This window comes from Pediculus humanus, genomic scaffold (assembly GCF_000006295.1).
Source record: "Pediculus humanus corporis 1103172107743 genomic scaffold, whole genome shotgun sequence".
Lineage (NCBI taxonomy): Eukaryota > Metazoa > Arthropoda > Insecta > Psocodea > Pediculidae > Pediculus > Pediculus humanus.
This window is the reverse complement of record NW_002987344.1, coordinates 218773-232598: the sequence shown is the minus strand read 5'-3', so window position 1 is coordinate 232598 and position 13826 is coordinate 218773. Positions and strand designations below refer to the sequence as shown.

The following is a 13826-nucleotide window of genomic DNA, read 5'->3' as shown; positions in this document are numbered from 1 at the left end:
TCGATGACGTCATTTGATAATTTTTTGCCGTCTTTTTTTTTTTTTTTTTTGTCGCAGTTTTACAAAATCATCATCTTTGACGGTTTTTTTTTTCCCCCCCTTACTTAATTTATGCAAAAAAATTTTGTCGAAGCTTGGTCATTGGTTGATTCGAGATTAATTTATTTGATAAATGTGTGTTCTAAGAGAATTATTTTACTTTTCGGTTTTTTTATTATGACTTTGATTATTGTTTCATTTGTTATAAAATTTATTTTAACTTTTGTTTTATTGTTTTGTTATTTAATTTATGTTTAGAATTACATTTTATTATTATTATTATTATTTTATCGAAAGGTTCGATCGTTATATTTTAATATTGAAAAATGGATTCCGCACAAGGATTGCTGTCTGATGTTAATCAGTGGAAATGGCGGAAATCATCCGCTAATTCAGAGCCCGATGTTACTTTTATGTATAGGGAAAGATCTAGTAAGTACACACGAAAAAAACCTTCAGGTATTCTTTTTATTCTTTCAATAATTTATTTTTAACGAATTTTTTTTTTTCTTTTCCCTCTTCCTTTCCCCCCACCCACCCGGATTAAATCGGGTGTGCATAATCAAATAAAATTTAGATTAAAATATTTTTAGTATTATTATTATTATTAGTAGTAGTAGTATTGATTATTATTTATTTATTTAACAAAAATGTAGTTTTTTTTGCTTGTTTTTATAATAAAAAAATTAATAATAATAATAATTTATTTATAGTCCTGCTGATATTTTTAACGGATTTAATTTTTTTTTTTTTTAACGGAAAAATTGATTTGGTCTCCTCATTAATTTTAATGGTCGGTTGAAATGTTTAATTGACTGTTGAAAAAAAAATTTATCCCAATTTTCCCATTTTTTTTTTAACTATTACGTAATAAAAAAAAAAAAAAAAATTAACAATTTATAACGGTTTTTAACCTTTTAGAACCTTGTACCTTGTGCAAGTGAGTGTGTAAAATAACAATTTAAAAAAAAATTTTTTTTTTTTGCTTTTGTTTGTGTCACATGAAAGTTTTTGATTAGGTAAGATTTCAGTTTTTAACATGTTTAATTAAATCTTTGGATTTTTTTTTTTATTTTCACAGGTAGTGACGTTTCTCCACAGTATAACAATGGTTCGCCAACACCCGTTCAACCGCAAAATGAAAAAAATATTTTGGAACTTCCAAATGAGATATCGGCCCCCTACGAAGTGCCTCAATTTCCAATTGAACAAATAGAAACAAAATTAGCCATTCAAAGACAATTGACCAGGTTTGTATGACTGTAAAAAAAATTATTCAGTTCGTAATTATAATTTTAACAAAGGAATTTTTTTTTTTTCCTTTGATTTCTTATATGTATGTTTTTTTTCCAATTGTTAGAATTGCCGGTCATGCAGATGAAAAAAAATGTCACGGAATGTCATCATTTGGTATGCCTGACGGAGAGGATGAATATTCGATGGATGATGATGACATCATTCCAGATTTTCAAAGAGTTTCAGTTTCTGGAGAAGATACCACAGGGGTGAATCTTTGTTTTCTCTCTCTCTCTCTCTCTCTCACTAATTTTATCATTTTTTGCATGAAATTCATTTTTTGTTTTCAGGTTTCTTATGAAGATCTTCAATCTGCGTCAAAACTTCTCATTGTTGCTCTTCAAATGAGAGAAAAATACATGAGTGCATTAGGACAAAATTTTCCTTCGGTCATGTCAAAATTTTTAGATTCCGTTGCTTCCAAAAAAAATGTCGAATTTAAACACGAAGAAAGGAAACCCATAGAAGGTTTATTTCATCCTTTCCATTGTTTTTTTTAGTAGGAAAATTAATTTTTAATACATTTGAATGAGAGAACGTGTTTTGGTTTCAGAGCATCCCGTTCATCCTCCTCCGACAAGTGAAAATCCATGGGAATGTGATGTTCCCAGTCCGAAAAATTATTTTTTCGAAATGAAATCCGGAGTTTTCAACGTGTTTAAAAAAAAGGGAGACAAAGATATTCTTTATACGTTTCCCGATTTGAACACTTTTGTGTCAGACACACAACAAATGTGCACTATGATAGCAGATGGTCCCCTGTGAGTTTTCATCATATTATTTATTTATTTATTTTTTTACTTATTATTATTATTATTTATACAAGTGGTAGTAGCCAAGAAAAAAAAAAAAAAAGATGGTTTTGAAATGAAATAAATATCCGGTGAAGGCTCGTTTCTTTCTTTTTTTTTTTTAATTTTTTTACACATTTATTTATAAATAAGATAGATAGTGTCACTAACTGTTAATCGTGTCTTACAATTAGGTACGTTTAAAAACATTTTTTTTTTCTTTACACATTTTCACATTAACAATTGATTGATTGATTGTAAAATTCAAGTTATAGTAAACCACAAGTGCAATTTATTAGTGTCGTAAATTGGTAGCATCATCTTTCCATTATTCTTTCAGCCTTGTCTGTTTTGTTTCATCTTCAATGAGCCTCCGCCAAAAAAAAAAAAAAAAAAATTAAAAAAAGTCGTGGCAAAATTAAAAATAAGAAAAGAAAGATGAAGTATTTTTTTTTAAACAAGAGATTATAAGAGAGTTGGGTATAGTGACTACATAGAAGTTCGTTTAATTATTATTTTGTAGAAAATCATTTTGCTATCGTCGTTTATGCTATTTATCATCAAAATATCAACTTCACGTTTTATTGAACGAGTTACGCGAGCTTGCTTCGCAAAAGCAGGTACCGCATAGGGATTTCTACAATATCCGGAAGGTAGACACTCACATCCACGCGGCTTCTGCAATGAATCAAAAACACTTGTTGCGTTTTATAAAAAAAACTCTCAAGCACAACGCCGACGAAGTTGTTACCATAACCAACGGGAAACAAATGACTCTTCGACAGGTTTTCGAATCCATGAACCTGACGGCTTATGATCTCACCGTAGATATGCTTGATGTTCACGCGGTAAGAAGCACTCGACATGTCTGTCTGTCTGTCTGTCTGTCTGTCCTCCACCGTCTTAAGCATACGTAATTCGTGCTGCAAGAGAGCAAAAAAAAAAAAAAAAAATTAATTAAAATTTTTTATTATTATTTACGTCTTTTAAAAAAATATTTCGAAACCTTTTTAAATTTAACGGACTTTTTTTCTTCGCTTTTCAGGATCGAAACACTTTTCACAGATTTGATAAATTCAATGCCAAATACAATCCGATCGGTGAAAGCAGACTCCGGGAAGTTTTTTTAAAAACTGACAATTTTATCAATGGAAAATATTTTGCTGGTATCTTGAAAGTGAGTGGGAAAAAAACGTCGAAATGACACTTTTACGTGTGTGTAGTTATGGTTGTAAAATTTTTTTTTTTTTTCATCAGGAAGTAGCGTCCGATTTGGAGGAAAGCAAATATCAAAACGCCGAACTTAGACTCTCTATTTATGGAAAAAGTTACGACGAATGGGATAAACTTGCAAAATGGGCCATAACATATAAAGTTTATTCGGACAACATAAGATGGCTCATACAAATTCCAAGATTATTGTAAGTAAACAATTAACGGCGAATGTTCAGAACGTTATCGGTATCGGTTTAAAAAAAAAAAAATTTTTTTTTCTTCGTTTCAGCGACATATTTAAATCGAATAACATGATGAATAATTTTGAAGAAATGTTACAAAACGTTTTCCTTCCTCTCTTCGAAGTCACAAACAATCCAGACACGCATCCGGAATTGCATAGATTTTTACAATACGTGAGTATATTGTTGTGGATGTCGAAAAAAAAAAAAAAAAAACAGATTTTTAGTTATCCATTTGTTTTTCACGAGTTAATTTGATGTTTTTTTTTTTTTAAAAAACAGGTCATCGGGTTTGATTCGGTTGACGACGAAAGCAAACCTGAAAATCCACTTTTCGACAAAGACGTTTTGCCACCGGAAAAATGGTCCGATTCCGAAAATCCTCCCTACGCTTACTATCTTTATTACACGTATGCGAATTTGGTTGTTTTGAACGAATTCAGGCGGGAACAGGGTTTAAACACTTTCGTATTGAGACCTCATTGCGGGGAAGCAGGTCCCGTGCAACATCTCGTTTGCGGTTTCCTTCTTTGCAACAACATTTCCCACGGTTTACTTTTACGTAAAGTTCCCGTACTCCAATATTTGTATTACTTGGCTCAAATCGGAATCGCCATGAGTCCGTTGAGCAACAATTCTCTTTTTTTAAATTACCATAGGAATCCACTTCCGGAATACATAGCGAGAGGTTTATGCGTGAGCCTGTCGACGGACGATCCTCTTCAATTTCACTTCACTAAAGAACCTTTAATGGAAGAGTATAGCATAGCGGCGCAAGTGTGGAAATTGAGCGCTTGCGACATGAGCGAACTCGCCAGGAACAGCGTTTTAATGAGCGGTTTTCCTCACAAGGTAAGAAAAAATTTTTTTTTTTTTTTTCATTTTTTTTCATTTTATTCGGCGTGCGTGATTGACATCATCGAATAAGTCAAAAAAAAACTATTATTATTATTATTATTATTTTAAGATAAAACAACATTGGTTGGGACCCAATTACACGAAAGAAGGAGTCGCCGGAAACGACATAAGTCGGACAAACGTGCCAAACATAAGAGTCGCGTACAGGTTCGAAACTCTTATGGACGAACTCACGAATATATTTAAAGTTTAAACGTGAAATAATAAAAAAAAAAAAAAAAAAAATTATTAAAAAAATCGAGCTTGAAAAAACCTGAAACGTTTTTTTTTTTTTTTTTTTTTTTTTTTTTTTTTTTCTTTTTAAATAACGCGCGTAAAATTTTTTTTTTTTTTAAAACCATAACCGAAAAAAATAATGATAATAATAATTTTATCGTCTAGTCACGTTCAGGTTCGACCAAAAATTTTTTTCTTTTCATTTTTATTGTTTTAATTTTATTTTATTTTAAAAAAAAAAAAAAACTTGAAAAACGATGGGAACGAATGGGAAAAGGAAAAGTTGAGGGGAAAGGGAGAGAGAGAGAGAGTGAGAGTGTGAGAGAGGGAAAGAGGGAATCGTTGCAATGCATTTATTATTATTATTATTATTATTAATATGTATTTACACGAGAGAAATATATTGAACGTTGTTAAATGTTTGTGTGTTTGTTTGCTTGTTTGTCTGCCTGTGAAAATTTTTTATTATGATAAAAACGGAATGACAAGATGGCCGATTGGTTTTTATTTTTAACTTTTTATTTTTTTATTTTTTTTGTTTTTAATTTTTTAATTTTATTTTAAATTTTATTTTCATTTTTTTTTAAATTTTTTTTTTCATTTTGTTTTTAATTTTATTTTTAATTTTATTTTAAATTTTATTTTTCATTTTGTTTTATTTTATTTTTAATTTTTAAAAAAATTTTTTTTTTCATTTTGTTTTTAATTTTATTTTTAATTTTGTTTTTCATTTTGTTTTATTTTATTTTTAATTTTATTTTATTTTAATAAAAATTCGTGTTACTATTATTATCATTACTTATTAATTAATTAATTAATTTTAATAATCCTCTTCGTTTGACTTATTATTATTATTACTATCGTTTCCTTATTTAAATTAGAAATGAAATTAAATTCTGTAATTTGTGTTATTTTATATAAAATAATTATGTATAAGAGAGGGGAGGGGAGGAAAAGGGTGGGGAGAGGAGGAGGGGGAAATGGAATAAATTGAAAGGTTATTATTATCATCATCGTTTTTATTTAAATTTTAAATATATGTATATATATTTAATTTATTCATTTACGCAGAACAATAATATATATATATATACATTTCAAACGTAAAATAATTTTATTATTATTATTATTATTAAAAAATTTTATTGAATGTAACGGGTAAATTAAATATAAAAATTTATACAAACAAGTTGACAACTAAACATTCATTTTATTTATTTATTTATTTATTATTATTATTATTATTATTATCACATTTATTTATTAATTAATAAACGTGCGTGCGATGGCTCCTCCTCGTCTTTTCATTTTTTTTTTTTTTTTTTAACAAATAAAATTTATTCGATTTTAATAGAAATACTAATAACGTATTATCATTATCATTATTATTATTATTATTTAAAATGTTTTTATCTACGCACCACGCGCGGCGTTGTCTATGTAAACAACAAGTAATAATAATAATAAAATTTTAAATCGTTTAATAATATTAATTAAATGAATTTAAATTTCCCGCCTTTTTTTTTTTTTTTTTAAATAAATCACCGCCTTCTCGTAATAATTAATTAAATAACAATAATAAAAATTGTGCAAAATATTAACGAGATTAAGTGGGACGGCCCACGTTAATTAATTTAAAAAAAAAAAAAAATTCGTTAAAAACCGTTACGAAAGTCTAAGTATATCCGTTTTTGTTTAAACCGGAAGAGAGAGAGATAGAGAGAAACATTTGAAAAAATAACCTCTGGCAAGTACACACATATATATATATATATATATATATATCGAGGTTTATTAATAAAAGTTATAAATTATCACAACCGAAAACGTTTTTCTCCCCCGATCAGAGAATTTCAAAAAAAAAAAAAAAACATGGCGGTTTTAATGGCCGCCATTTGTGTTTTACTTTCGTACACTTTCGCCTTTGGTTCCGTCCATTTTATTTAAAAAATTAAATCACGACTCATATTCATCATTTGAGTCGTAAAGCCATTCTCAGAAATTTGTATCGTAATCGGATCTTCTTCTTCCTCCACCTATGACTCCATAACCGCTAGCACTTCCTCCATAATACGAATTGTAATAATAACCATTCCAGTCGGATCTCCAGCTGTCGTAGAGATTGGTCATGCTATTATCGGCATAAGATCCGTGAGATCTCTGCAACAGCAACAGTAGGAAAAAAAAAAATTTTTTTTTTTTATTTTACACGGTAAAACTTTTTAATAAACTTTTTAAAAGTTTTTTTTTTTTTTTTTTACTCTCCATTTTTTTTTTTTTTTATCCAGGAAAATGTAAAACTTTTTAATAATGTATAATTAGGAAAATTTCCAGTTTTCAAAAAAAAAAAAAAAAAAAAAATTTTTTTTTTTTTACTTTCTAGTTTTAAAATTTAATTAAATATTTATAAAACGCCTTAATATAAAAAGTTAGGCAATATTAGTTAAGAAACGTTGTAAATAACATAATCGAAAATTTTAAGGCGTTAATTACGTAATTAATGAGTGGCGGGTTATTATTAATTTGACGCACACGCACGCACACGCACACGATGCTAATGACAAGTTATTCAACTTTATTATAAAAATGGCGGGTGTTTTACCTTTTTCGGGGGTTTTTCGTAACCGGAATCGTTCCAAACGTCGTCCATACCGTATAAATCATCAGCACCGTAATTATCGAAACCACCGATGTGCTGTTGTTTGTTCATTTCGTTAATTATTTCTTCCGTTAATGGTGTCGGAGTTTTCTTCTTATTATTCTTATGACGATTGACAAGCTGTGAAAATTATACGTAATTAATTAAATGTGACATTTTTTGGGGGGAGGGGAGAGAGTGAGAGAAAAAAATCATTTACCACAGTGACTCCAAATATTATAACGAATAGAAGAGAAGCTAAACCGATTACTATAACGGCTATAGCCCATTGAGGAAGGAATGTATCATCTTCTGCGAAGCTAACCGATGGGTACATTTGTTTCTGCACGACTGTAGAATAAGAAAAAAAACAAATTTTTGGTTTTGAGGTTTGTTTTTAAGATGATACCTTATCACGGGGGGGGGGAGTAGATAAATCAACTTACCAACAAAATCCGTGTACTTTGGATCAACGGAAAATTTACCCAATTTAAGTGTTTTCCCTTCTCTTCTGCTATCAACATCCGTTCGATTTTCATCGAGTTCCAAACTTTTTTGATTTCTTTCATTTTCAGGTGATTCTTCGGTCAAACCTTGATTGAATAATTTTTTTATTTCTTGAGTGCTTATTTCACCTTCGGGATCTGCTAATTCTACAAAGTAATCGACTAAAACGCTTCCTGGACTGTAAGTAAAAAAATATAATTTTTTTCTTCTCTAACACGTCGTAAATAATAATAATAATATTAAGGTACTGTGTCTTACCTAAAAGAATCGATTCGGATTCCTTTGTATAAATGTTTAAGTTCTTCGGAGTTTCTATAAAAATAGTCCAACTGTAAAAAAAAGAAAAAGTTTTTACATAAAAATGTTCTAGAAATATGTTCTTTCGTGTTCGAGATATCGAATCAATCACCTCATTTAAAACTTCGTTGGCTAAATCTTGCCATTCTTTTGTATTACGATCTAAAAGTTCTGGTACCCATTTAACACCTTCAACCAATTTGACGGTACCAGCAAGTTCGCAATCTTCGGTACATATTCCAGGTGTCGTCGGTTTTGGAGTTGTTGTTGTTGTTGTGGTCGTTGTTGTCGTCGTCGTCGTGCTTGTTGTTACTTCTTGCGTAGACGATGATTCGCTCGTTGCTAATTTGGCCAACTCTAATAGTTTTTCGATGGAAATTGGTGTCGTCGATGGTGTTGGCCAACCGGTGAATGCAGTTGTCGCTCTAAAAACGTCATCGATTTTATATTAATGATTAAATTATAAAAATTATGTGTTTGTGTTTGTTTGTTTGTTTATAATTTACCTTTGAGGCCATCCTTTTTGTATTTTTGGAATTTCCGGTAAAAGTGCGGCGGCTGGTTTCTCTGTAGTTTGATGACCAAATGGTTTTCTCGTTACGCCTCCCGCTCGAGTTGGAAAAACGGGACCTTTTTGGTGTTCTGTCGTCGATACTTTTGTAGTTGGAACGGTTGTCGAAGAACCTAATGTAAAACCAGGTGGAAGAAAAGCGTTCACGTCAACTTGTTTTACATTTGAGAAAACACTTTCTAATCCTTTTGATGCGTTGGTCGATGTTTCCGGTTTTTTATCTACCATAGTTTGATTAAAACCTGGTGGAAGAAGATTTGTTGGGTCTTGGAATTTAATTTTACCCAATAAACTTGAAAGATCTTTAGATTTGATTTCCGGTTTGATTGTTGTTGTTGATGTTGTAGTGACAACAGTTTTCGCGGAGGTTGTGGGTGATTTGTCTTCTGGTTTTCCTTTGTAATCCTTTGGCAACAAAGATGAAATGTCTTCTTGAAATTTAACTTTTCCCAAACTTGCCAAACTTATAGGTAGAGCAGTAGTGGTTGTAGTGGTTGTTGTTACAGTGGTAGTAGCACTAGTTGGTGTGGTTGCTCCTTCGGTTTTGTTTCGACCAAATTTAGGTTTGAAATTAATTTTACGTGTGGTTGTTCTCGGCTCTGGCTTTTCGGTTGTTTTACTTCCTGCTTCGGTCGTGCTTTTTCTGCTAAATTGTCCTCTAGGTTTAAACCCAGCAGGTAACAATCCAGTTAAATCATCAAAATGTAAACTTTCCATGAGTGAATTAAGTTTCTTATTCGGTTTTGCAGTTGTCGTCGTTCTTTTTCCCGACGGTGAAAATTTTCTGACCAAGAAAGGTGTAGAATCATCATCTGATTCTTCTTCTTCTGTGGTTGTAGGAGTGCTTAATGTTGTGCTTGTCGTCGTCGTCGTCGTTGTTGTAATTGTTGTTTTATTAACCTCTGGAGTTGTTAAAACTTGGTCTTGTTTAGGAAAATTCCCCGATAAAATGTCAATCGATAATTCGGATTGAACTCTATCGAGTTTGTCATTAATACTCTCGGTTGACGGTGAAGTTGTTGTTGAAGTTACCGTAGTCACGGTGGAAGGTGTTGTCGAAGATGCTGACGTAACATTAACAGTAGTCACGTTTTTAACAGAAGGCGCTACCACCGTCGTTGTTGATAATGACGCTGTCGTAGATGATGCTGTAGACGATGTTGCTAAAGTTGATAGGGATGACGTAGATGAAGGGGATGAAGGGGCGGAAGTTTTAGTGGTAACAGGGGTAGGTGTTGTAGTTTCACTCGTTGAAGCAATTTTTGTTGTTTCAATAACGGTAGTAATGGATTTCGGAGTCGTATATTTATTTGTTTTAGGTGAAAATTTCGATGGAGAAAATTGTTTTCTTTTTCCGGTATCTTCATCTTTTGTATCGTTGCTTACCAACGTTTCATTTCTTTCTTTCTGTGTTACAATACCCGATGGTAAGAATCTTGCACCGGATACGCTTCTGCTTGTTTGAACCGATGCAACAATTACCCAACTTTCAGTAGGTTCTGATGAACCTTTTGGAGTCGACAACTGATCACTCTTACCATCTCCAGATGTTGTCGTGGTTTCAGTTTCCGTTTTCGACGGAATTTTATCATCTTTTTTCGAATTATTAGAATTAAGATTATAATGTTTAAAAGGTCGAAGGTTGTTACTCGGATACGTTTTAGAAATAGGAGAACCAGGAATTCTTGGAGTTTTGAAAAAATTATGATGATGAACGGGACGAGGTGGTTTAGGTGGTTCCGTTGGTTTTTCATCTTCTTCAGAATTTTCCGATGATTTTTCTGATTGTTGTTTTGTAGTTTCTGGCAATTTGGTAACTGATTCTTCCGTCGATTCTAATATTTTATGAGAATTTTTAGGGGGTTCAACAGATTCATGAAGTCCTTTGACGAGGGAAGGCTCAGGTGATTTTATCGATTTCGTTGGAGATTCGGGTAATTTTTTTGAAATTTCTTTTCCATCATCATCATCATCATCATCGACTTCTTCCTCCTCGGAATCTTCTTCTTCTTCACCTTCTTCGTCGTCTTCTTCTTCTTCTTCTTCCTCATTAGCCCCACGATTTTTTTCTTTTGATTTATTAGTTAAACTTTCTTCGGAAGGTTCTTCGTCTTCTTCTTCTGAATATTCTTCATAATCTTCTAATCCTTCTTCAGAATCGTATTCTTCTTCCGTATAATCATCTTCTGGTTCTTCTTTAGGTGGTAAAACATTTTTCGGAGTCGGCGGAGTCACAACATTAGAATATTCTCTTAACGAATGTACTCCTAATGCTTGTCCATTCGAATGTCCATTTTTTATTGTTGTTCCTGTTTCTTTAGGTTTTTCACTGACTGTTGGCACATTTTCCTTGGGATCAATTTTTTTAATGGCTTTTATAGGTTTTACGTCATCTTCGAAGGGTACTTTAAGTTTAACATTAGACATATCATTTACCACTTGGGGTGGTTTCGTCGTTTGAACTGGTTTCCTCGGAACCGTTACCGTTTCTTTTAAAAACTGTTTCGAAGTTTTCGAATAATCGTTTTCAAAATCGCTCAAATGCGGTCTTATCGATTCTCCTCTCGAATAAGCCTCTTCAGGAATTTCGACAAATCTATTTCTATCGATTTTGTACGGTGTTTGTTTCGTATTAAAACTTTGATCGGAAAACTCATTTATTTTATTACCCCGAATACCAAATTGAGCTCGGCTTCCTTCGTTTTTAACATTATTCGACGAGATTTCCTTGGAAGGAACGACTTGAATTCCGCCGCCATTGTTATTATATCCATTCGGATAAGGTTCCTGAGCAATGACTGGAAATTTACCACCGACAATAGTTGGAGGTTTTATTGTTTCCTTTTGACGTGCCGAAGTTCTTAATAAATCCGTCGGAACGTTATTTTGAACGGCGGAATGTTGAATTCCAAATTGGTCCACGAAAAATTGAGGTCTCACCGTACCCGGAGGTTGAACGAAATTTTTATCCTGGGTAAAAACATGTTGAAAAGGTTGTAAGCCGTGTAGGGTCGTCGGAGGAACGGGTGTTGATGTTTGCGGTTGTTGAATCGGTAGAAACCCAGAATATTGTGGAGGCACATTAAATTGATGATATTGAGGCAACTGTTGTTGATGTTGTTGGTACTGCAAAGGAATTTCCGATGCTCTCACATCTTGAGTTTGATAGTGTCCCTGCGGAGGAAACGTTATGGTTCTCTGCGGTTGCAATGCCTGCTGTTGTTGTTGTTGCGGCTGCGGTTGTTGAGTTTGATAATAATTTTGAAATGGATTTTGTTGAAACGCGTTAAAAAATCTCTGACCATTTTCCGATACAAAGTATTGCTGACCTAAAAAATAAATAAATTCGAGTTGAAAAGCAAATAAAAATAAAAAAATTACGGTTGACAAATTTTTTAGTTTTTTTAAAACGTTAACAACAACAACAACAAATCCTACTTCATTTTTTTTTTATTATTTTTATTACGTCATCATTCATTTGGCAAGAATTTTCTTTTTTTTTTTCCTTGAACGAATTTCGTTTTGGCAATTTTGACTTTTTTTAAGAGCAACAAAAAAAAAAAAGAAAATAAATATCGTGCCTGAATCTGATCGTCGTTTTCATTTTATATTTTCCCCCCGTCTTTCCCTCTTCGCCCGCTCCCTATTTTATTATTATTATTATTTACTCGATCATGACGAATTTATGTAATGAAATATACAAGGGTTAATTTTTTTTTTTTTAAATTTTATCCGATGTTCGTTATTAATTTACCTCACATAAAAAAAATTTAAAAATGGCGGAACGAACAATGTAACCGTTTTATAAATTTTTTTAAACAAAGTTATCAATATGTCAGTTGTAAATAATTTTATTTAAAAATTATAATACTTCGTGTCACGTCGAATCGTAAAAACTACAAAACGATAAAGAAATAAAAAATAATAAAAAAATAATAAAATTTGATACGTTACGTAATATAATAAATCGAAATCATAGAGAAAATAAAACGCACGCACGCACACGCACAAGCACATACACTCACAAAAGTTATTATTATTATTATTATTGATATTTTTGCGATTTTGTCAACTAATTTTAAAAAAATTTACCAGAAAAAAAAGTAATATTCCTTTTTCCAAAGGAAAGAAAGAAAGGAAGAGATGTGAGAGAGAGAGAAAGAGAGAGGTTGTATGTGAGCCAGAGAGAGAGAGAGAGAGTGAATACTTAACAAATTTATCAAATCATAAATTTCATTCATAACAGTTTAATTTTAATATCCGTCCATTTACTGAAAAGTTATGAAAATTAATAAAAAAAAATCGATTATAGATGATGAATCGAAATGAAAAGGTCACATATCAACCTCGAACTCTTTTTTTTTTTTTTTTTTTTAGTTCACGAGATCCGCCCTCTCTCTCTCTTTCTCTTTCTTTCTATCATTTTTAACATTTACTTTTCACCACCGACGCTATTGTGTAAACTCAATTAAATATTTTTTTTTTCTTCCTTAATATAAAATCCCCATATTATTATTATCATCATCATTGACTGCATTCGTTCTTGTATAGATAATAATAATAATGATAAAACAATTAAATATTAAGAAATTTTTTTTTTTTCGTAAATAAATTTAATTTTGCTGTAATTTCTACTTCACCATGGGTACTATAAAAAATAATTATTTTTAATTAAATTAAATACTTTTTTTTTATGTTTTTCGTAACGAGCCCTAGAAAGAAAGAAAGGAAGAAGAAGAAGAAGATTAAAAAGTAAAAAAAAATGGAGAAAACGATTAAAATCAAAACAAACATTTAATGAAAGTATATGCAAACGCGGCCTACTTGTTTTTTTTTTTTTTTTTTACTCCCTTTCGAATAAATATATCTAAGATCGTTTTCAAAAGTTGGCAATTCTTTCCATAATTATGCGACGAGTAATTATTATTATTATTATTATTATTATTATTATTATTATTATTATTATCTAACGACCGAAGAGGAGGTTTTCCAGATAATTAAAAAAAATTAATATCAAGAACGTATTAGTTAATTAAAAGATTCTTATTTTCTCATTTATACCGAAAAACCAACAACAGTCGAGTTAATTAATCAAA

General features: G+C 31.1%; 2 protein-coding genes across 2 annotated transcripts; one reads left to right on the top strand and one right to left on the bottom strand.

Annotated features, from left to right (window-relative positions):
• Nucleotides 1–365: 365 nt before the first annotated feature.
• Nucleotides 366–4694, top strand: Phum_PHUM334430 (AMP deaminase, putative; the record flags this gene model as incomplete). The annotated part of the gene is made up of 11 exons (XM_002427621.1): nt 366–471; nt 1121–1289; nt 1400–1544; nt 1626–1803; nt 1889–2096; nt 2650–2974; nt 3172–3303; nt 3384–3547; nt 3631–3757; nt 3866–4435; nt 4551–4694. The coding sequence occupies 11 exons, from the start codon at nt 366–368 to the stop codon at nt 4692–4694; spliced, it is 2268 nt and encodes a 755-aa protein (XP_002427666.1).
• A 2018-nt stretch (nt 4695–6712) lies between these two features.
• On the bottom strand, nt 6713–12971 carry Phum_PHUM334420 (uncharacterized protein; the record flags this gene model as incomplete). The annotated part of the gene is made up of 8 exons (XM_002427620.1): nt 6713–6877; nt 7320–7496; nt 7576–7706; nt 7802–8040; nt 8121–8191; nt 8272–8584; nt 8666–12059; nt 12938–12971. 8 exons carry the CDS (start codon nt 12969–12971, stop codon nt 6713–6715), a joined length of 4524 nt encoding a protein of 1507 aa, XP_002427665.1.
• Nucleotides 12972–13826: the final 855 nt, after the last annotated feature.